The 18930-nt window shown below is 33.9% G+C and overlaps 1 protein-coding gene across 2 annotated transcripts in view; it reads left to right on the top strand.

The window, feature by feature from the left end:
- The window catches only part of acvr2ab (activin A receptor type 2Ab), a 65453-nt gene extending 47642 nt beyond the window's left edge, over positions 1-17811 (top strand). For both annotated transcript variants that reach the window (XM_058051972.1, XM_058051973.1), the window contains 7 exons: positions 703-846; positions 966-1109; positions 6688-6833; positions 6925-7039; positions 7107-7245; positions 7332-7462; positions 10139-17811. In XM_058051972.1, the coding sequence (XP_057907955.1) occupies positions 703-846; positions 966-1109; positions 6688-6833; positions 6925-7039; positions 7107-7245; positions 7332-7462; positions 10139-10333 (1014 nt within the window). In that variant the 3' untranslated portion in view covers positions 10334-17811. The remainder of the gene's footprint in view (positions 1-702; positions 847-965; positions 1110-6687; positions 6834-6924; positions 7040-7106; positions 7246-7331; positions 7463-10138) is intronic.
- Positions 17812-18930: the final 1119 nt, after the last annotated feature.

The following is an 18930-nucleotide window of genomic DNA, read 5'->3' as shown; positions in this document are numbered from 1 at the left end:
CACTAAAAAGACAATTTTTCCTCATAATATTCTCATGAAATTACAATTTTTTTCTCATTCTTTTCCCTCAATATTTAGTATTTATTATTCTTTATTTTTGAAAAATTACTGCTGATTTTGTTCCTTTCTTTTTTTTTTCTTTTTTTTTTTGTTAAATTATATTTTTAAAATGTTCAGCGGGCTGCAAATGTCCCCTAGGCTGCACTTTGGACACCACTTTGGACACCCCTGATCGAAAATTGAAAGAAAGCCACATTTATACTCTTTTTATTTACAACATATTGCGCAACTGCAGGGTCTTGAGACGCATGCTAACTCGCAAACGAGAGAGCTAGCGACCTAAACGGTAGCCTTCAAGTTATTTCCTTTCAACTTAAATAGCCATGAAATTACCACTTCCACACGGATAGGGAGGATAACTATTAACAGTTATTTAACCTTTAACATGAACATGAATCAAACGTAATAATTTTTTCTGGGTACATGATACCATACAGCATCCATATCAAGGCGGGGGCCTCAAAGTAGTGTCCTGCGTGCCACATTTGGCCCGCGGGCCGCATGTTTGAGACCACTGTTTTAAATCTATGTCACTAAAAGGACAGTTTTTCCTCATAATATTCTCACGAAATTCCAACTTTTTGTAGGGAAATGCTTGCTAGAACATCTTTCATCAAATAACATCTTTGCTCCGTTCCGCAGGATCCCGGCCCGTCGCCGCCCTCTCCCATCCTGGGACACAAGCCGCTGCAGCTGATCGAGTTGAAGGCCAGGGGTCGCTTCGGCTGCGTGTGGAAGGCCCAGCTGCTGAGCGAATACGTCGCCGTGAAGATCTTTCCAATTCAGGTGTCCATAAGTAGTATTCCTCCGCTCAGCCGTCTGAATGAAGCCGTTGTTTACCGACGGCCTTCTCTTCGGCAACGTTTTTTTTTTTTTTACAATGTTGCCGTGTGTGTCTCTCGTAGGACAAGCTGTCGTGGCAGAACGAGTATGAGATTTACAGCGTGAGCGGCATGAAGCACGAAAACATCCTCCACTTCATCGGCGTGGAGAAGAGGAACAACAACCTCGACTTGGAGCTGTGGCTCATCACCACCTACCACGACAAGGTAGGCTGCCTGCGAAGCGTCGACTTTTTCACGTCTTATTGTCTCGACACGCCACAGGATGTACTGAATTTTAATAATATTTAGCAAGAGGAAGAAAAACGCCTCATGTTTGTGTATTCGCCACAACAATCCAAGAATATGTCCCATCTTCACGCGCATTTTGTGATTTAGTGGGCGGCTAAGTTGGTCACGCTTCTCTCATGCACATCTGCAACGCTCCAGGGAGCGAGGAAAAAGTTGTCAATTTTGGAAGCCGGCAAGGTTTATATTGATTAGCACTTCCTGAATCGTGCTCCCTGAGGCACTGTCCAAGGTGCTGTTTTTTTTTTTGGTTTTCTTGTTTTGGGGTGTTGCACGGCACAGTTTAAGCATATTTATATTTAACAAGAAAATTAAAGTAACTGCAGTAAAAATGGAAAAATCTGCAGTAAATTAATAATAGTCTAATAATTAAAAAAAAAAAGAAAAGTCTAAATATTGCCAGAAAACATTCAAGTCAAATGAGGAAAAATTCTTAATTTTAAGAGAATATTTTGAGGAAAAATAATAAATTTTTTAAGAAAAAAAAACTGCAGAGCTGTAATTTTAATTTTAAAAAACAGCTGTAATTTTACTAGAATAATGACATAATATTAAGGGAAATAGTCATATTCTATGAGGAAAATAATGTCATTTTTAGTCGCATGAAGCTGAAATTCTGACAAAAAAATATTTTTTTGTATGTGGTAATATTTTCAGAAACACAACAAATAAAGTTGTCATTTTTAGCAAAATTTGTAATTTAGGAAAAATGCATAATAACATAATAAAGTAAAGATTTTATGACAAAGTCATAATTACAAGACAAAATGAACAAAAAATGTATAATAGTCTAATAAAAAAAAAAGAAAAGTCTAAATATTGCCAGAAAACATTCTAGTCAAATGAGGAAAAATTCTTAATTTTAAGAGAATATTTTGAGGAAAAATAATAACATTTTTAAGAAAAAAAAACTGCAGAGATGGAAAAAACAGCTGTAATTTTACTAAAATAATGACATAATATTAAGGGAAATAGTCATATTCTATGAGGAAAATAATGTAATATTTAGTTGCATGAAGATGAAATTCAGACAAAAAAATACATTTTTGTCCGTGGTAATATTTTGAGAAACACAACAACAAATAAAGTTGTCATTTTTAGGAAAATGTGATGTAATTTAGGAAAAATGCATAATAACATAATAAAGTAAAGATTTTATGACAAAGTCATAATTACAAGACAAAATGAACAAAAAATGTATAATAGTCTAATAAAAAAAAAAGAAAAGTTTAAATATTGCCAGAAAACATTCTAGTCAAATGAGGAAAAATTTTAAGAGAATGATATTTCGAGGAAAAATTAGAACATTTTTACAATTAAAAACTGCAGAGATGGAAAAAAAAATTTATTAGAATAATGACATAATATTAAGGGAAATTTTTATATTCTAGCAAGACAAAAAGTTACAATTTCATGAGATGAGACATGTAATATTATAATGAAAATAATGTCATTTTTAGTCGCATGAAGCTGAAATTCAGACAAAAAAATACATTTTTGTACGTGGTAATATTTTGAGAAACACAACAACAAATAAAGTTGTCATTTTTAGGAAAATTTGATGAAATTTAGGGAAAATGTATAATCACGTAAAACTAAAGATTTTATGACAAAGTCATAATTACAAGACAAAATGAACATTTTTTTTAAAAACAGCTATAACTTTACAAAATTGTAGTCAAAATAGTTACAGACAAATTGTTGCAATTTTAGGAGAATAAACTTGTAATATCAGGAGGAAAAAATAAACTCCTTAGTTGAATCCAGTTTAAATATTAAAGAAAAAAATACATATAATTATTTTCATTTTTAAATATGAAAGGAAAAGGATAGAAAATATATTATGGGAATAAAGTCCACATTTTAGGAGAATAAACTTGTAATATTAGGAGAAAATATAAACTCCTTAGTTGAATCCAGTTTAAATATTAAAGAAAAAAATACACATAATTATTTTCATTTTTAAATATTAAGAGAAAAGGATAGAAAATATATTATTGGAATAAATATATATATATTATATGTATAATATATATGAAAATATTGGAAAGTCCAAATTTTATGTTCATAATTTTTAAGCTGTAATATGAGAAAGAAAACACATTTTGGGGAAAATTAGGTTGCAGATAAATTGAGAATCAAGTCAAAATTTTGTGGGAATGAAGTCATAAGAAGAAAATTTACATGGAAAAATGTTGAAATTTTATATATTTTTTTAATCACAAAACAAATTTTCCTCAATCTCATAATTTTTCTTCTTTTATATATTAAGACTTCTCTTACATTTTTACTTTATTCTTGTACAATTCCTGCTGATTTGTCCATTTTTGTTTATTTTTGCGCTAAATTCTATTTTTAGTTTATGCCCTGGGTCAATAAAAAAAAAACAGCTGTGACACAAATGGCCCTCGGGTCACACTTTGAACACCCCTACGCTAAAACTACACATCCGTCTCCCTGGCCGGCGGCATTGAGCGCTTCCTTTATAAATTGCGTCCAAATTTGCGGCGTGGGACCTTGAATTTGGACGCAGCCGTTGTGTAACCGTAGTAGTCCACTCATCTGTTTATCCACTCGGAGTGGAAACGGCTCTGCAAACATTTGCGCTGAAGGACTTTTTGGCAAGGTTGCACGAGTTAAGTGCTTGGTAAATCAGACGCCCTTCTGTAATTTTTTTTTCTCAGCGGGGGGGGGGGGGTTGGGGGGGGGGTCTGAGAGGCTTCACAGAGGCTTCAGAACTCCCCGTCTTCCCTTTCTGCCGTTTTAAAGAGCGGCTTTGAAAAACGGCTTTGGCCTTGCAGCTGCTGGAGCACAGCTGGAGCCGACGGCTTGATTTATTTACGCTTGCTGTGGGCGTCGCCCTCAAAGCCACGCCACCTGCACGTACCTTTCTGGCTTCTTTTTGTTCTGATAAAGATGCCACCTGTTGACAGTTGAGTACCTCAAGTGTTCACTCGGTGTGCTGAAACCATCACAGGGACTCCCGTGGATGCTGATCGCCCTCTGTTGGTCGCTCTGTGAAATCACATGCTTGCTTCTCTCTCACATGAACTTTTCAGTTTTTAATTTTTTCCGAAATTTTCCTCCGAAATTATTTAACACATTTTTATTTTTGTAAAATCATGACTTTTTCCCCCCACCAAAAATTTATTTTATTTTGTTTGTCATAATGTTACAACCCAATGTTGTTTAGATTCTCCAATATTTCAGATTTAGGCTACTAAAATGATATAGTTTTTCCTCATATTAAAAATTCATTATGACTTTTTATTCATAATTTTTTTGTCTGTTTTGTTGTCATTTTCCAATTCAAGTCTTCTTCAATAATAATTCTATGACTTTATTCCAATAATGTTGTAACTATTTCCCCATTTTTGTCATACAAAAACTTCAAAATATATATTTTCCTCTTAATATTAAATAAATAATTAATAATTAATTAATTAATTATGACTTATAAAATTAATAAAAAAATAATATTAAATATTTTTCCCTCTTAATATTATGAATATACAAATTGCACCTATTTTGTCTTTAGATTGCTTTTTTCTGTTTATATAAGATAATAATTAATAATAATAATATTAATTCATATAAATAATAATTTAATAATAATTGTATGACTTTATTCCAATAATGTTATAACTATTTCCCTATTTTTGTCATACAAAAACTTAAAAATATATATTTTCCTCTTAATATTAAATAAATAATTAATTAATTATGACTTGTGAAATTAATTAATTAAAAATTAATATTAAATATTTTCCCCCCTCTTAATATTATGAATATACAAATTGCGCCTTTTTTGTCTTTAGGTTGCTTTTTTCTGTTTGTATTATTCGTATATGTATTTTTTCTTTTGTTTTAATTTCCCAACTCTTTTAACTTTTGTCTTGGAAATTTTTTTCTCGTAATTTGACTTTGTTTCCATAATTAAATGTAAAATTTTCACAATCTAATTTTTCAAAAAAATTGACTTTGTGTCATTTTCTTAGTTTTTCATAATATTCCAAATTTTTATAACTTCCTCGTATTATATTAACATAAAATTACGACTTTTTCATTGTGTATTTTTTCCTTTTAATATTTTGACTTTATTCTTGAAAAATGACTGCTGATGTTTCTATTTTTTTTATTTTTTTTTTAAGTACACAAGTTTATTGTGTAGCATTTCAAGTATATGTCACTGGCTTCCATGGATGAGCAAAGATACTCTCCTTGTAGTAAAAAAAAATAGTATTTTGATTTTTGAGGATAGAACCAGCAACACGTTGGAACGACGTGAAAACGCTAGGGGGAAAAAAATGGCAGAATTTAAAATGTTGGACAAAAAAATTTTGGGAAATATAGAAATGTGTAAATATGTGGAGCGATTGCATGAGGACTGAGGATCGGCCCAGCAACCATGCGGTTTGGGGGTCGACCACTCTACCAATTGAGCCATGTCACTCTGTAGAAGTGGAACATTAGATTAATTCGGCGGGATATGAAATGAAAATATTGAAATAAATAAGTTGAATAATTAGAGCGGGATTAAGGATTGAACTAGCAACCTGAGCCATGTTACAGAAAAATAAAAAAAAATTGTGAGAAAAACGTATTTATTATAAAGTCGTAAATTTGTAAAAATTCGGAAAAAAAATCTTAATTTTTCGCAATTCAAGTTTTTGCAAGAAATTTCATACATTTATGAGAATAAAAAGTTGTAATATTACAAGAACAAAATTGTATGTTTACGATTATAAAGTCGTACATTTGTAAATAAAAAATAAAAAAAAATTTTTTTTACTTTATAAGAAATAATTTTAATTTTTCAAAAAAAAATCTTAATAAAAAAATTAAAGTTGTGAATTAGCAAGAAATGTCATACAATTATGAGAATAAAACATAAATTTTTTTTTTTTTTACTTTATAAGAAATAATTTTAATTTTTCAAAAAAGAAATCTTAATAAAAAAAATTAAAGTTGTGAATTAGCAAGAAATGTCGTACAATTATGAGAATAAAACATAATTTTTTTTTTTACTTTATAAGAAATCATTTTAATTTTTCAAAAAAGAAATCTTAATAAAAAAAATTAAAGTTGTGAATTAGCAAGAAATGTCGTACAATTATGAGAATAAAACATAAAAAAATTTTTTTTTACTTTATAAGAAATCATTTTAATTTTTCAAAAAAGAAATCTTAATAAAAAAAAATTAAAGTTGTGAATTAGCAAGAAATGTCGTACAATTATGAGAATAAAACAAGGAAAAAACTGAAAATATGAAATAGTGGGTGCCAAATAAATTTCCCATTCATTTTCAATGGGAACACTGACAATGTGGGGAGAAAAAAAATATATTATAATTTTTTTTTTTTAATTATTATTTTTTTTAAATACTGATTGACAGCCTGACTGTCCGTAACCTTCTGACATGGGGTTGAAGATGATGAAATGTGGGCGGAGTTAGCGTAAAAGTCGTATAATCGCAACGATCTTCGTGTCACGACAGGGCTCGCTGACCGACTACCTGAAGGCCAACGTGGTTTCCTGGAACGAGCTGTGCCACATCGCGCAGTCGGCCGCCCGCGGCCTGGCGTACCTCCACGAGGACATCCCCGGACACAAAGACGGACACAAGCCCTCCATCGCTCACAGGTGCTGCGGCGTTCCTCCTCAAACAACAAATGGGAATGTTGAGTTATTCACCGCTTCCTGGCGTCCTTAAATTCCGTGGATTCTATTTCAGGGACATCAAGAGCAAAAACGTGCTCCTGAAGAATAACCTCACGGCGTGCATCGCTGACTTCGGCCTTGCGCTTAAATTTGAGGCGGGAAAATCGGCAGGGGACACGCATGGACAAGTATGTCCGACATTGTGCTGTTATCTCGATTTGAGACGTCCTAAATCGTTTTCCTGTCGACTTGAAGGTGGGAACGCGGCGGTACATGGCACCCGAGGTACTGGAGGGCGCCATCAACTTTCAGCGCGACTCCTTCCTGCGCATCGACATGTACGCGTTCGGCCTCGTTCTGTGGGAACTGGCGGCGCGATGCACCGCCGCCGACGGTGAGTCGCCGCGCCGATGCGCCTTGACCGCGTCATGTAGAGACGAAAACGTGTAACCGTGTAACCGTGCCATCGTGCGCACTCAGGCCCCGTGGACGAGTACATGCTGCCATTCGAGGAGGAGGTGGGCCAGCATCCGTCTCTGGAGGACATGCAGGAGGTGGTGGTCCACAAGAAACTGCGACCCTGCCTTCGAGACTGCTGGCAAAAACACACGGTAAAAAAATAAAAAATTAAAAATTTGTGAGAAAAACATATATATTATAAAGTCATAAATTTGTAAAAATTCGGGAAAAAAATCGTAATTTTTCGCAATTCAAGTTTTTGCAAGAAATTTCATACATTTATGAGAATAAAAAGTTGTAATATTACAAGAACAAAATTGTATGTTTACGATTATAAAGTCGTACATTTATAAATAAAAAAAAATGTTTTTTTACTTTATAAGAAAGAATTTTAATTTTTCGAAAAAAAAATCTTAATAAAAAAAATTTAAGTTGTGAATTAGCAAAAAATGTCGTACAATTATGAGAATAAAACGAGGAAAAAAGTTGTAATATTACAAGAACAAAATTGTATGTTTACGATTATAAAGTCGTAAATTTGTAAATTAAAAAAAAAATTTTTACTTCCTAAGAAAAAAATTGTAAATTTACAGGAATGAGGTCATACATTTGTGAGAAAAATGTATATATTATAAAGTCGTAAATTTGTAAAAATTTGGGAAAAAAATCTTAATTTTCCACGATTCAAGTTTTTGCAAGAAATTTCGTACATTTATGAGAATAAAACGAGGAAAAAAGTTGTAATATTACAAGAACAAAATTGTACATTCACGATTATAAAGTCGTAAATTTGTAAATTAAAAAAAATATATTTTACTCTCTAAGAAAAAAAGTTGTAAATTTACAGGAATGAGGTCATACATTTGTGAGAAAAACGTAATAAGGCCGTGTATTTATGAGGATAAAGTTGTACATTTACAAAACAGTGTCGTATGAGAAGAGTTAACATTTACAAGAATTTTTTTTTTCGAAAAAAAAATCTTAATTTTCCGAGATTAAAGTTGCGAATTTGCAAAAAATGTCGTACAATTATGAGAATAAAACAAGGAAAAAAGTTGTAATATTACAAGAACAAAATTGTACGTTTACAATTATAAAGTCGTAAATTTGTAAATAAAAAAACATTTTTTGATTACTTTCTAAGAAAAAAATTGTAAATTTACAGGAATGAGGTCATACATTTGTGAGAAAAATGTATATATTATAAAGTCGTAAATTTGTAAAAATTTGGGAAAAAAATCTTAATTTTCCGCGATTCAAGTTTTTGCAAGAAATTTCGTACATTTATGAGAATAAAACGAGGAAAAAAGTTGTAATATTACAAGAACAAAATTGTACGTTCACGATTATAAAGTCGTAAATTTGTAAATTAAAAAAAATTTACTCTCTAAGAAAAAATGTTGTAAATTTACAGGAATGAGGTCATACATTTGTGAGAAAAACGTAATAAAGCCGTGCATTTACGAGGATAAAGTTGTACATTTACAAAACAGTGTCGTAGTCATAATTCATAATTTTACCTTTTTAAAATTTTACTAGAAAAAGTTGTACCCTTACAAAAACATCAGAAATTTGTAGAAGAAATAACAAAAAGAAAGAAAAAAGGGGAAAAAAAAGAAAAAAGAATGAGGTCATACATTTGTCGTACATTTATGAGAATAAAACGAGGAAAAAAGTTGTAATATTACAAGAACAAAATTGTACGTTTACGATTATAAAGTCGTAAATTTGTAAATAAAAAATAAATTTAAAGTTTTTTTTTACTTTCTAAGAAAAAAGTTGTAAATTTACAGGAATGAGGTCATCCATGTTGTAAGGAAAAAAAGACAATTTCCCAAGGATGAAAAAGTTTAAAAAAATGTACCCTTACAAAAACGTCAGAAATTTGTAGAAGAATAAATAACAAAAAGTAAGAGAAAAAAAGGAAAAATGTTGTTTTAGAAGCATTGATTTTAAATATTAACGAAAAGTTATAATATTACGTGAAACAAAACAAAATAACGTTGGAATTTTTGGAAAATTGGGTTGCTGAAAAACATATATAAATATGGGAATAAAGTAAAAATATTATGAGTTGATATTAATTACGAGAAGAAAGTCAAAATAGTTTGAAAATTGGAAGAAGAAAAAAACAGCTGTAATTTGATGAGAATAAAGTCAAAATATTAAGCCTAAATTTGTCAAATGAGGAAAAATATCGTTTTAGTAAAATAGATTTTAAATTTTCAAGAAAAAGTCATAATATTACGTGAAACAAAACAAAATAAATTTGGAATTTTTGGAAAATTGGGTTGCTGAAAAACATATAATATGGGAAAGTAAAAGTAAAGTAAAGTAAAAATATTATGAGCTGATATTAATTACGAGAAGAAAGTCAAACTAGTTTGAAAATTGGAAGAAAAAAACCTCTAAATTTGATGAGAATAAAGTCAAAATATTAAGAGAAAAAAAGTCATGATGTAACAATTATTTATTTATTTTATAAGGCAAAATTTAAAAAAAAATAAATACAATTTTAGCTTGTCTCCCATGGAATGCGATGCTCCGCAACAACCAGGAAGTGAAAAGGCATGTTGCCGTGTAGTAGGTTATGCATTGAAGGGATGTTTTAATTATGCACACGTGCACACGTAGTTGAGTTGCAAATGTGAAAATTATTTTTAAAAATCATGATTTATAAAAAAAAAAAAAAAAACATGTTTTTGTTGTACCATCGTCGTTTAGACATTTTGGCGAAATAAACAAGTCTGAATTTGCGTCAAGGTGAAAGTTAAAAATCACAATAAAACAATTTTTTTTTTTTTTTTTTTACATGTGGCGTCCCTCAGGGTCTGACCGTGCTCTGTGAAACCATCGAGGACTGCTGGGACCACGAGGCGGAGGCGCGTCTCTCTGCCGGCTGCGTGGAGGAGCGCATCGGCCAGATGCAGCGGCAGGCCCCCGTCATCGGACCCGAGGAGATCGTCACCGTCGTCACCATGGTCACCAACGTGGACCTCCCGCCTAAGGAGTCCAGCTTATGATCAGCCAATCGAGCGCAAACCAGATCAGATCATTAGCCAACCCTGGTCGGTTGGCGTTCTATCTTTTTCATTCGGTTTTTTTTTTTGTGTTTTTTTTATTATTTTTTTTTTTTTTCTGAAACTACCGGCAGCCACTTGCGCTCAGGACATACCATGTGACCACCTCACCGCAACGGAGGATCTCCGCCTCATGCCTGAGGATTTGAACCGTTCTGGATATTTAGCACGGAGCGAGTGACGGTGCCACGGCGGGAATCGACCTAATGTTTTTATACACCAAGCTGCTCTACGCGGTCCTCTACAGCCACACAACATGGATTTCACCAAACTCTCAGTGCATTTAAAACATATATATATATATATGTGTGTGTGTGTGTGTACTACACACACACACAAATATATATATATATAAGCACATTTGCTTATTTTTTTTTTTTATTTTGTGTGCGTGTTTTTATTTTTGAAGAATTAACTAACATTCTGCCAATAAGCATCGGCTTTTGAATGTTCCGAGTATAACGCTGCTGTACATAGTGTATTATGGACCCAATCCATTTTATTTTAAAGGGGAGGGGCGAAGAGAGGGGGGCGGGGCTGATTCATTTTCAAGCATTACCGACGGTTAAAAAAAAACAACAACAAAAAAAAACAAAAAACATAGACCTCCTTCAACCGGGTATACCTCAGTTCCCCTCACTGTTCCCACGTTCTGCTTGCCCCCCCCCCCCCCCCCCACCCCCAAACTCCCGTTAAGTGTCATTATATGGAAGCATAACCCCAGGTGCTCATGGGTAACGGGAGTCCATGATCAGTTGAGCCATGTTAGCTTTTGCTACGCAAGACTTTAAATAAGCCCGACTGATGCGTTTTATTTTGAAAGGTTTCAGGTTGGGGGAAGTGCTTTTTTTTTTTTTTTTTTTTTTTTTTTTTTTTTTTTTTGAGATCCCGTTTTTTGGAATCCCGTGTGTGACGCTTGCACATATCTTATTTGACTACTATCAAGGATTTTCACTCTCACTTTTGTACGCCTCAGGAATCTTTGCTGACCATCCTCGTCACTGTCGCCCCCTTCTCAGGCCCCCCCCCCCCCCAGGATGACATCTTCGTCTCGCCTCGTTTCGATACTAATCCCGGGCAGTTAAGTCACACGACTTCCTGTCCTTGTTTTTTTTTTTTTTTTATATAAATTCAGGTTCTGGTTCTGATCGCTGTGTTGACACGCAGCTCAGGTTCGATTCCCACAAAACAAAACTGCCAGTCATGTGCTGCTTCCTGTCCCCACCCGTCACCCCCAACCCCTCCTGTCACGCGGTTCAAAGGAAACCGCATCTCGTCTGTGCCGCCATCAGACCAGAGCAGACAGGGGGGGAGGGGGGGCATGTTTGATTCCGGTGCCATTCCTTCCACCATCGGCCCCCTCTTGTAGATGTCTGGCCAAACGGATGTATATCTGTCGCACAACGGGGCGACGCTTTTGTTTTGAAAGGTTTATTTCCTCCGAGGGACGTCGAACAACTGCTAGTCTCTCCTCGAGCTTTGGGGTCGCTTTCTCTCGATGCAGTTTCAAATTGGCAGCTGGACGTTGGAGGATCGATGAATTGAAAATAGTTCGCTTTTCGTTAATTCGTTCCGGAATTTTTAAGACCAAAACCGAAAATCTACGAAAACAAGAACAAAAATTGTATTTTTACACGCAGAAGACGAGCTGCTAAGGAGTTGTAAACTGGGACGTTCACAAACCAAGGTTTGACTGTAATGCAAAAACATTTGATTTCAACGTAACGTCAACAATATCAACAAACATCTATTTTATAGACAATAATTCTAGTTTTACAAACGGTAAACTACTAATTCCCGAAACTGTCTGAAAACCGGGGCAAGAATCCTAAGTTGTAAACTGGGACGTTCACAAACCAAGGTTTGACTGTAATGCAAATCAAATTAATTTGTTACAGACATCCAAATATGTTGCTACAATGAAACCACTGTAGACAAACAAAAATATTAAAACGCACATTTTGAAGAGAATAACTTTACATGCAGAAAATTCACTAACCAAGACAGTGTATGAAAACCAGGGCAAAACCTTTTGTCAAAAATTTGGGTATTAGGAAACCAACGTTTGACTTCAACGTAACGTAAACAATATCAACAAACATCTAATTTCTAGACAATAATTCTAGTTTTACAAACGGTAAAACTGTCTGAAAACCGGGGCAAAAATCTTACGTTGTAAACTGGGACGTTCACAAACCAAGGTTTGACTGTAATGCAAATCAAATTGATTTGTTGCAGACATCCAAATATGTTGCCACAATGAAACCGTTGTAGACACACAAAAATATGAAAACACATTTTGAAGAGAATAACTTTACATGCAGAAAATTCACTAACCAAGACAGTGTATGAAAACCAGGGCAAAACCTTTTGTCAAAAATATCGGCATTAAGAAACCAACGTTTGATTTCAACGTAACGTAAACAATAATTCTAGTTATACAAACGGTAAACTACTACTTCACCGACACTGTCTGAAAACCGGGGCAACAATCTCAAGTTGTAAACCGGGATGTTCACAAACTAAGGTTTGACTGTAATGCAAGTTAATTTGATGAAATTGATTTGTTGCAGACACCCAAATATGTTGCCAAAATGAAACCGTTGTAGACTTTACATGCAGAAAGTTCACTAACCGAGACAGTGTATGAAAACCAGGGCAAAACCTTTTGTCGAAAATTTGGGCATTAGGAAACCAACGTTTGACTTCAACATAACGTAAACAATATCAACAAACATCTAATTTATAGATAATAATTCTAGTTTTACAAACGGTAAACTACTACTTCACTGAAACTGTCTGAAAACCGGGGCAAAAATCTTAAGTTGTAAACTGGGACGTTCACAAACCAAGGTTTGACTGTCATGCAAATTAAATAAATTTTTTGCAGACATCCAAATATGTTGCCACAATGAAACCATTGTAGACACACAAAAATATTAAAAAACACATTTTGAAGAGAATAACTTTACATGCAGAAAATTCACTAACCAAGACAGTGTATGAAAACCAGGGCAAAATCTTTTGTCGAAAATTTGGCCATCAGGAAACTAACGTTTGACTTCAACATAACGTAAACAATATCAACAAACACCTATTTTATAGACAATAATTCTAGTTTTACAAACGGTAAAACTGTCTGAAAACCGGGGCAAAAATCTCAAGTTGTAAACTGGGACGTTCACAAACCAAGGTTTGACTGTAATGCAAGTTGATTTGATCAAATTGATTTGTTGCAGACATCCAAATATGTTGCCACAATGAAACCATTGTAGACACACAAAAATATTAAAACACACATTTTGAAAAGAATAACTTTACATGCAGAAAATTCACTAACCAAGACAGTGTATGAAAACCAGGGCAAAACCTTTTGTCAAAAATATCGGCATTAAGAAACCAACGTTTGATTTCAACGTAACGTAAACAATAATTCTAGTTTTACAAACGGTAAACTACTACTTCACCGACACTGTCTGAAAACCGGGGCAAAAATCTTAAGTTGTAAACCGGGACGTTCACAAACCAAGGTTTGACTGTAATGCAAGTTGATTTGATCAAATTAATTTGTTGCAGACATCCAAATATGTTGCCACAATGAAACCGTTGTAGACACACAAAAATATTAAAAAACACATTTTGAAGAGAATAACAACATGCAGAAAATTCACTAACCGAGACAGTGTATGAAAACCAGGGCAAAACCTTTTGTCGAAAATTTGGGCATCAGGAAACTAACGTTTGATTTCAACATAACGTAAACAATATCAACAAACATCTAATTAATAAAATAAATAAATAATAAAAAAATTAAAAAATCTTAAGTTGTAAACCGGGACGTTCACAAACCAAGGTTTGACTGTAATGCAAATCAAATTAATTTGTTGCAGACATCCAAATATTTTGCCAAAATTGCTGGTTTTACACGCAGAAACCGAACTACAAAGTAACTATGACGGTGTAGCAAAAGGGGCAAAAATATTTAGGCAAAAACCGGGGAATCCTTAAACCAAGGTATCATTACAATTTCAATCCGTTACAAACACCCAAAAATAAAAATATGTCGACATGTAGAATGATATTAAATGAAATTCCTTTGTGATGTCGCAGAGGGTCGGACTTCCTTATATGGTTCATAGTTAGGAAGCACTTTGCTCATGTGACCAATCGGAGCAGAGTGGGCGTGCCCGAGGCGGGTCGTGGCTGGAATACATTAAAACCGTCTTGGCAGCAAGCACAAATCGAGGGAAACTCAGCTGGAATCGGTGCAGATTCTCCAAAATCTAAAAGGTTTTCGGTGCGGGTTATTGTGTGTCGCTGCTCTATAGGAGTCCACAACTCAATACAATGAAATTAGCACAATAGGTCCTCTTTGAATCGAAAACTGGGGTGTTCAGAAACCAAAGTTTGACTCTAATGTAAATAACTTAATTTTTCCAAACAATAATTTTAGTTTTACTTGCAGAAAACAAACTCTAACCAAGACGGCGTCTGAAAACCAGGTCAAAGTTGTAAACTGGGGCATTCGGCAACCAAGATTTCACTTTCACTTACTCATGTAAGTTCAATGTATTTGTTTTATACACCCAAAATTGACAAAAAAAAATAAAATTTGAAGAGAATTACATTTATAAGTCATCGAGACGGTGTAAAAAACCGGGACAAGATCTTTGGTCAAAAACTGGTTTCGCTCAGTTTGCTCTTGAAATTTAGTAGTTCCTCACCCGGGCACTTGGACCTTTCTTCGGCCAACTCGATTTAGATTATGTATATATATTTTGATTTTATATATATATATATATATATATATATATATATATATATATATTAAAAAAACAGAAAAAATAAGAATAAAAATAGAATAAAAATATTATTTATTAATTAATTAATTTTTATTAAATAATTTTTTATTTATTAAATTATTAAATAAATGTTTAATGTTAATTTGTATTTTTCGACACAAAATAAGATGGAAAAATAAATAAGCAAATCAAAAAACAAATGAAACAAATTAACAAATTATTTTTCATTTATTATTAAATTATTAAATAAATGTTTAATGTTAATTTGTATTTTTCGACACAAAATAAGATGGAAAAATAAATAAGCAAATCAAAAAACAAATGAAACAAATGAACTAATTAATTTTTAGTTATTATTAAATTATTGAATAAATGTTTAATGTTAATTTTTATTTTTCGACACAAAATAAGATGGAAAAATAAATAAGCAAATCAAAAAACAAATGAAACAAATTAGCAAATTATTTTTTATTTATCATTAAATAATTAAATGTTTAATGTTAATTTTTCATATTTCGGCACAAAATAAGATGGAAAAATAAATAAGCAAATCAAAAAACAAATGAAACAAATTAGCAAATTATTTTTTATTTCTTATTAAATTATTAAATTAATGTTCAATGTTAATTTTTTCGACACAAAATAAGATGGAAAAATAAATAAGCAAATCAAAAAACAAATGAAACAAATTAGCAAATTATTTTGTATTTATTATTAAATAATTAAGTAAATGTTTAATGTTAATTTTTCGACACAAAATAAAATGAAAAAATAAATAAACAAATGAAACAAATTAAATTAAATTTTCATATCAAGGCAGGGGGCCTCAAACTAGTGTCCCGCGGGCCGCATTTGGCCTACGGTCCGTGAGTTTGAGACCCCTGGTTTAGACGCTCGATCTGTCGGAATGATGCGGTACAGTGCAGACAAACCGGGTTTTTCTGCGTTTTTTCGAACGCAACAAAGTCGGCCTAAAGGAAGTCCAAGCCATGATTGTACGCGACCTTTGCACCGATTGGCTCGTGCTTTTCTGCTCTTCAACAGGCGCTACCTCAACCGGCGGGGATTTCAGAATAAGAGGGAGGAAGTGTGGCAAACATACCAAAATAAAAGCCCTCCGCTTTTCAAAGTCAGTGTTCCCCAATTTGTGGCGCGTTTCGGTTTATTTCAGCGTGAATTTGAAACTGCATTGTTGAAACGGTTCCCAAAGCGCTAAAAAAAAAAAAAAAAAAAACACGATTCAGGGATTCAGTACTATGCTTTTCTACATTCTGGCAAGTTTTATGCAAACCGGTGCCGCAAACGACTCAACACTGCAGGAGTGACTTTTCCGAACAAACGCTAATAACTTGTAGCATTGTCGATTTTATTTTTTTTTCTTTGTAATCCTTGCATATTTGATGTGTTCTATTTATTTTTTGGACTTTTACAGGCCTGAGGTTCCGGGGGCTCATAGCTCACTTGCGAGAGTCCACATGAAATGGGGCGGGAGTTGGGTGTAATATTCAGGAAGTACTTTACTCGATTCATTTACCAAAAGATGCAAACTGCGTCTTTCTCTACTTAGACCGCTGATGAATGTTCTGGGTTCTAGCATGACGTTCTTTCAGAGGTCGTGGAATTGTGCTCGGTTCTCGGTTCTCGTAGGTAGATATGAAAAGGATCTACATGTATTCATACACCCCCCACAATGAGTGAGTCCCCGACCAGAATGGACGCTTGCTTAGCATAAGTTCCTCAAACCGCAGGAAGACCGAAAACCGTAGGAGACAATCTTCCGTGGAACTTTTCAACGGGATACGGAATGGATTTGAACATTTTTCTACCCCGAGGTCCTCCAAGGCTTCCATTTGCTCTTCATACAAAATACCTGTCAATCACTTGTGTCTCTGTACTCTATTTGAACGAGTCTCGCTCGGACCCAGTCCAGACCCGAGAACGTATTCGATGGACTACAAGTATACGTATATACTCTTGCGCTGAATCCTTTATACGTGCGTGTGAAAATCAGTGTTTCCTATACATTCATTTATACTTCTTGTGTTCTTTGGTTCCTGCAGTCCGTCAACGGTTGAGATTTGCGAGCTTGAACGCTCCAGGTTCATCCCAGAAAGCACTTAAAGGGGCGGCGTTCCCCGGATTCCCCCCCTTCTTTGTCACAATCGCAATACTCTCGATGTGGTCATGGTCATGAAATCATCCCGCTTTTCCTCGCTGTCGTTGAGAATCCCAAAACCAAGGTCTGTTTGGTTGCCAGATCTACATAAAAAAAAAGCAGACACTACAGGTTTATGATCCCATTTTTCCTAAGGAAGTGCGGCGCTGATCCAGCACGTGAATGGGAAAAAGGTTCCTGGTTCCCCTTTAAAAAAATTTTAAAAAATACAAATTTTGATGCCCTTTTTTTTTTTTTTTTTTTTTGTCAAGGATTTTGATGAAAAAATTTTTAAATGTTGGCATTCTGTGACAAACTAAGTGATCCGGAGTCTTGGAACCTTTGTCCCAAAAGAGACTGAATGCTTTGGGATCAGCGCCGTCACTCTGCTTGTGTGAGCCGGCGGAGGTTTTTAATCAGTTGAAGTGATCCACTTGATGTAAATAAATGTTTTTAGATTGTGACGTCTGTTGGCTGTTTTTTAATCCCCGCCTCCACATTCGCGCTGATAAATATCAATAACAATAATTCCTTATTTAAGCTAAGTGAACAGTAGGGGTCTCAAACTCAATTTACCTGGGGGCCACTGGAGCTAGGGTCTGGGTGAGACTGGGCCGCATCAGGTTTTCAAAAAAAAAAAACTTACCACTTCCACACGGATAGGGAGGATAACTATTAACAGTTATTTAACCTTTAACATGAACATTAATCAAACGTAATAATTTTTTCTGGGTACATGATTTCCATAATATTTTGACTTTATTCTCAGATTATAACTGATAACCTAATTTTCCAAAAAATTACACCTTTATATTGTTTTATTTCACATAATTATTATAATTATACAATGGTTGTATACTCAAATTTGCACCTTAACTCCTATCAATGAGTTTGTTAGCAAAATACACAGTGAAAATAAATAATATAAATGTATGAAGATGGTTTCACAGTTCAGGTGGTCCTCTGAGGCTTTATGGGCAAGTGTGAAAGGTTGCTATTGACCAAATTATATGTAAATTAGTACCTTTTCATCTAATTACGTCTTAAAGTGGTAACGCTCTCATTGGTTCAAAACCAATGAAATTTATTTGAATTTTTGAATGTATTGTGTTGGCATTGCTATCAGGAGTGGGTTAATTCATTTGTTTTTGCTTCTTTGGCGACATCTATGGACAAAAGAAGGCATTGCTATTAGTAGTGGGTTAATGCATCTGTTTTTGCTTCTTTGGCGACATCTATGGACAAAAGAAGGCATTGCTATTAGTAGTGGGTTAATTCATTAGTTTTTCCTTCTTTGGCGACATCTAGTGGACATAAGAGGGCATTATTATCAGAAGTTGGTTAGTTTTTGCTTGTTTGGCGACATCTACTGGACAATAAATGACCATAGATTTGCTAAGGTTATCTTAGTTAACAATTAGCGTGAAAATGTATCGGTACCAGTGATGACCACTCTGTATTTATTTATTTACTCAATATAGCCGAAGCCTAATGTGCTATGAAGGTTGCATAGATTGTAATTCTTTGCATTCACCAGCAGAGGGTGCAAGTAACTAAATAAAGAGAGCCCTATGGATTTGATG

Source organism: Doryrhamphus excisus, chromosome 16 (assembly GCF_030265055.1).
Source record: "Doryrhamphus excisus isolate RoL2022-K1 chromosome 16, RoL_Dexc_1.0, whole genome shotgun sequence".
Lineage (NCBI taxonomy): Eukaryota > Metazoa > Chordata > Actinopteri > Syngnathiformes > Syngnathidae > Doryrhamphus > Doryrhamphus excisus.
This window is presented reverse-complemented; position numbering and strand designations above follow the sequence as displayed.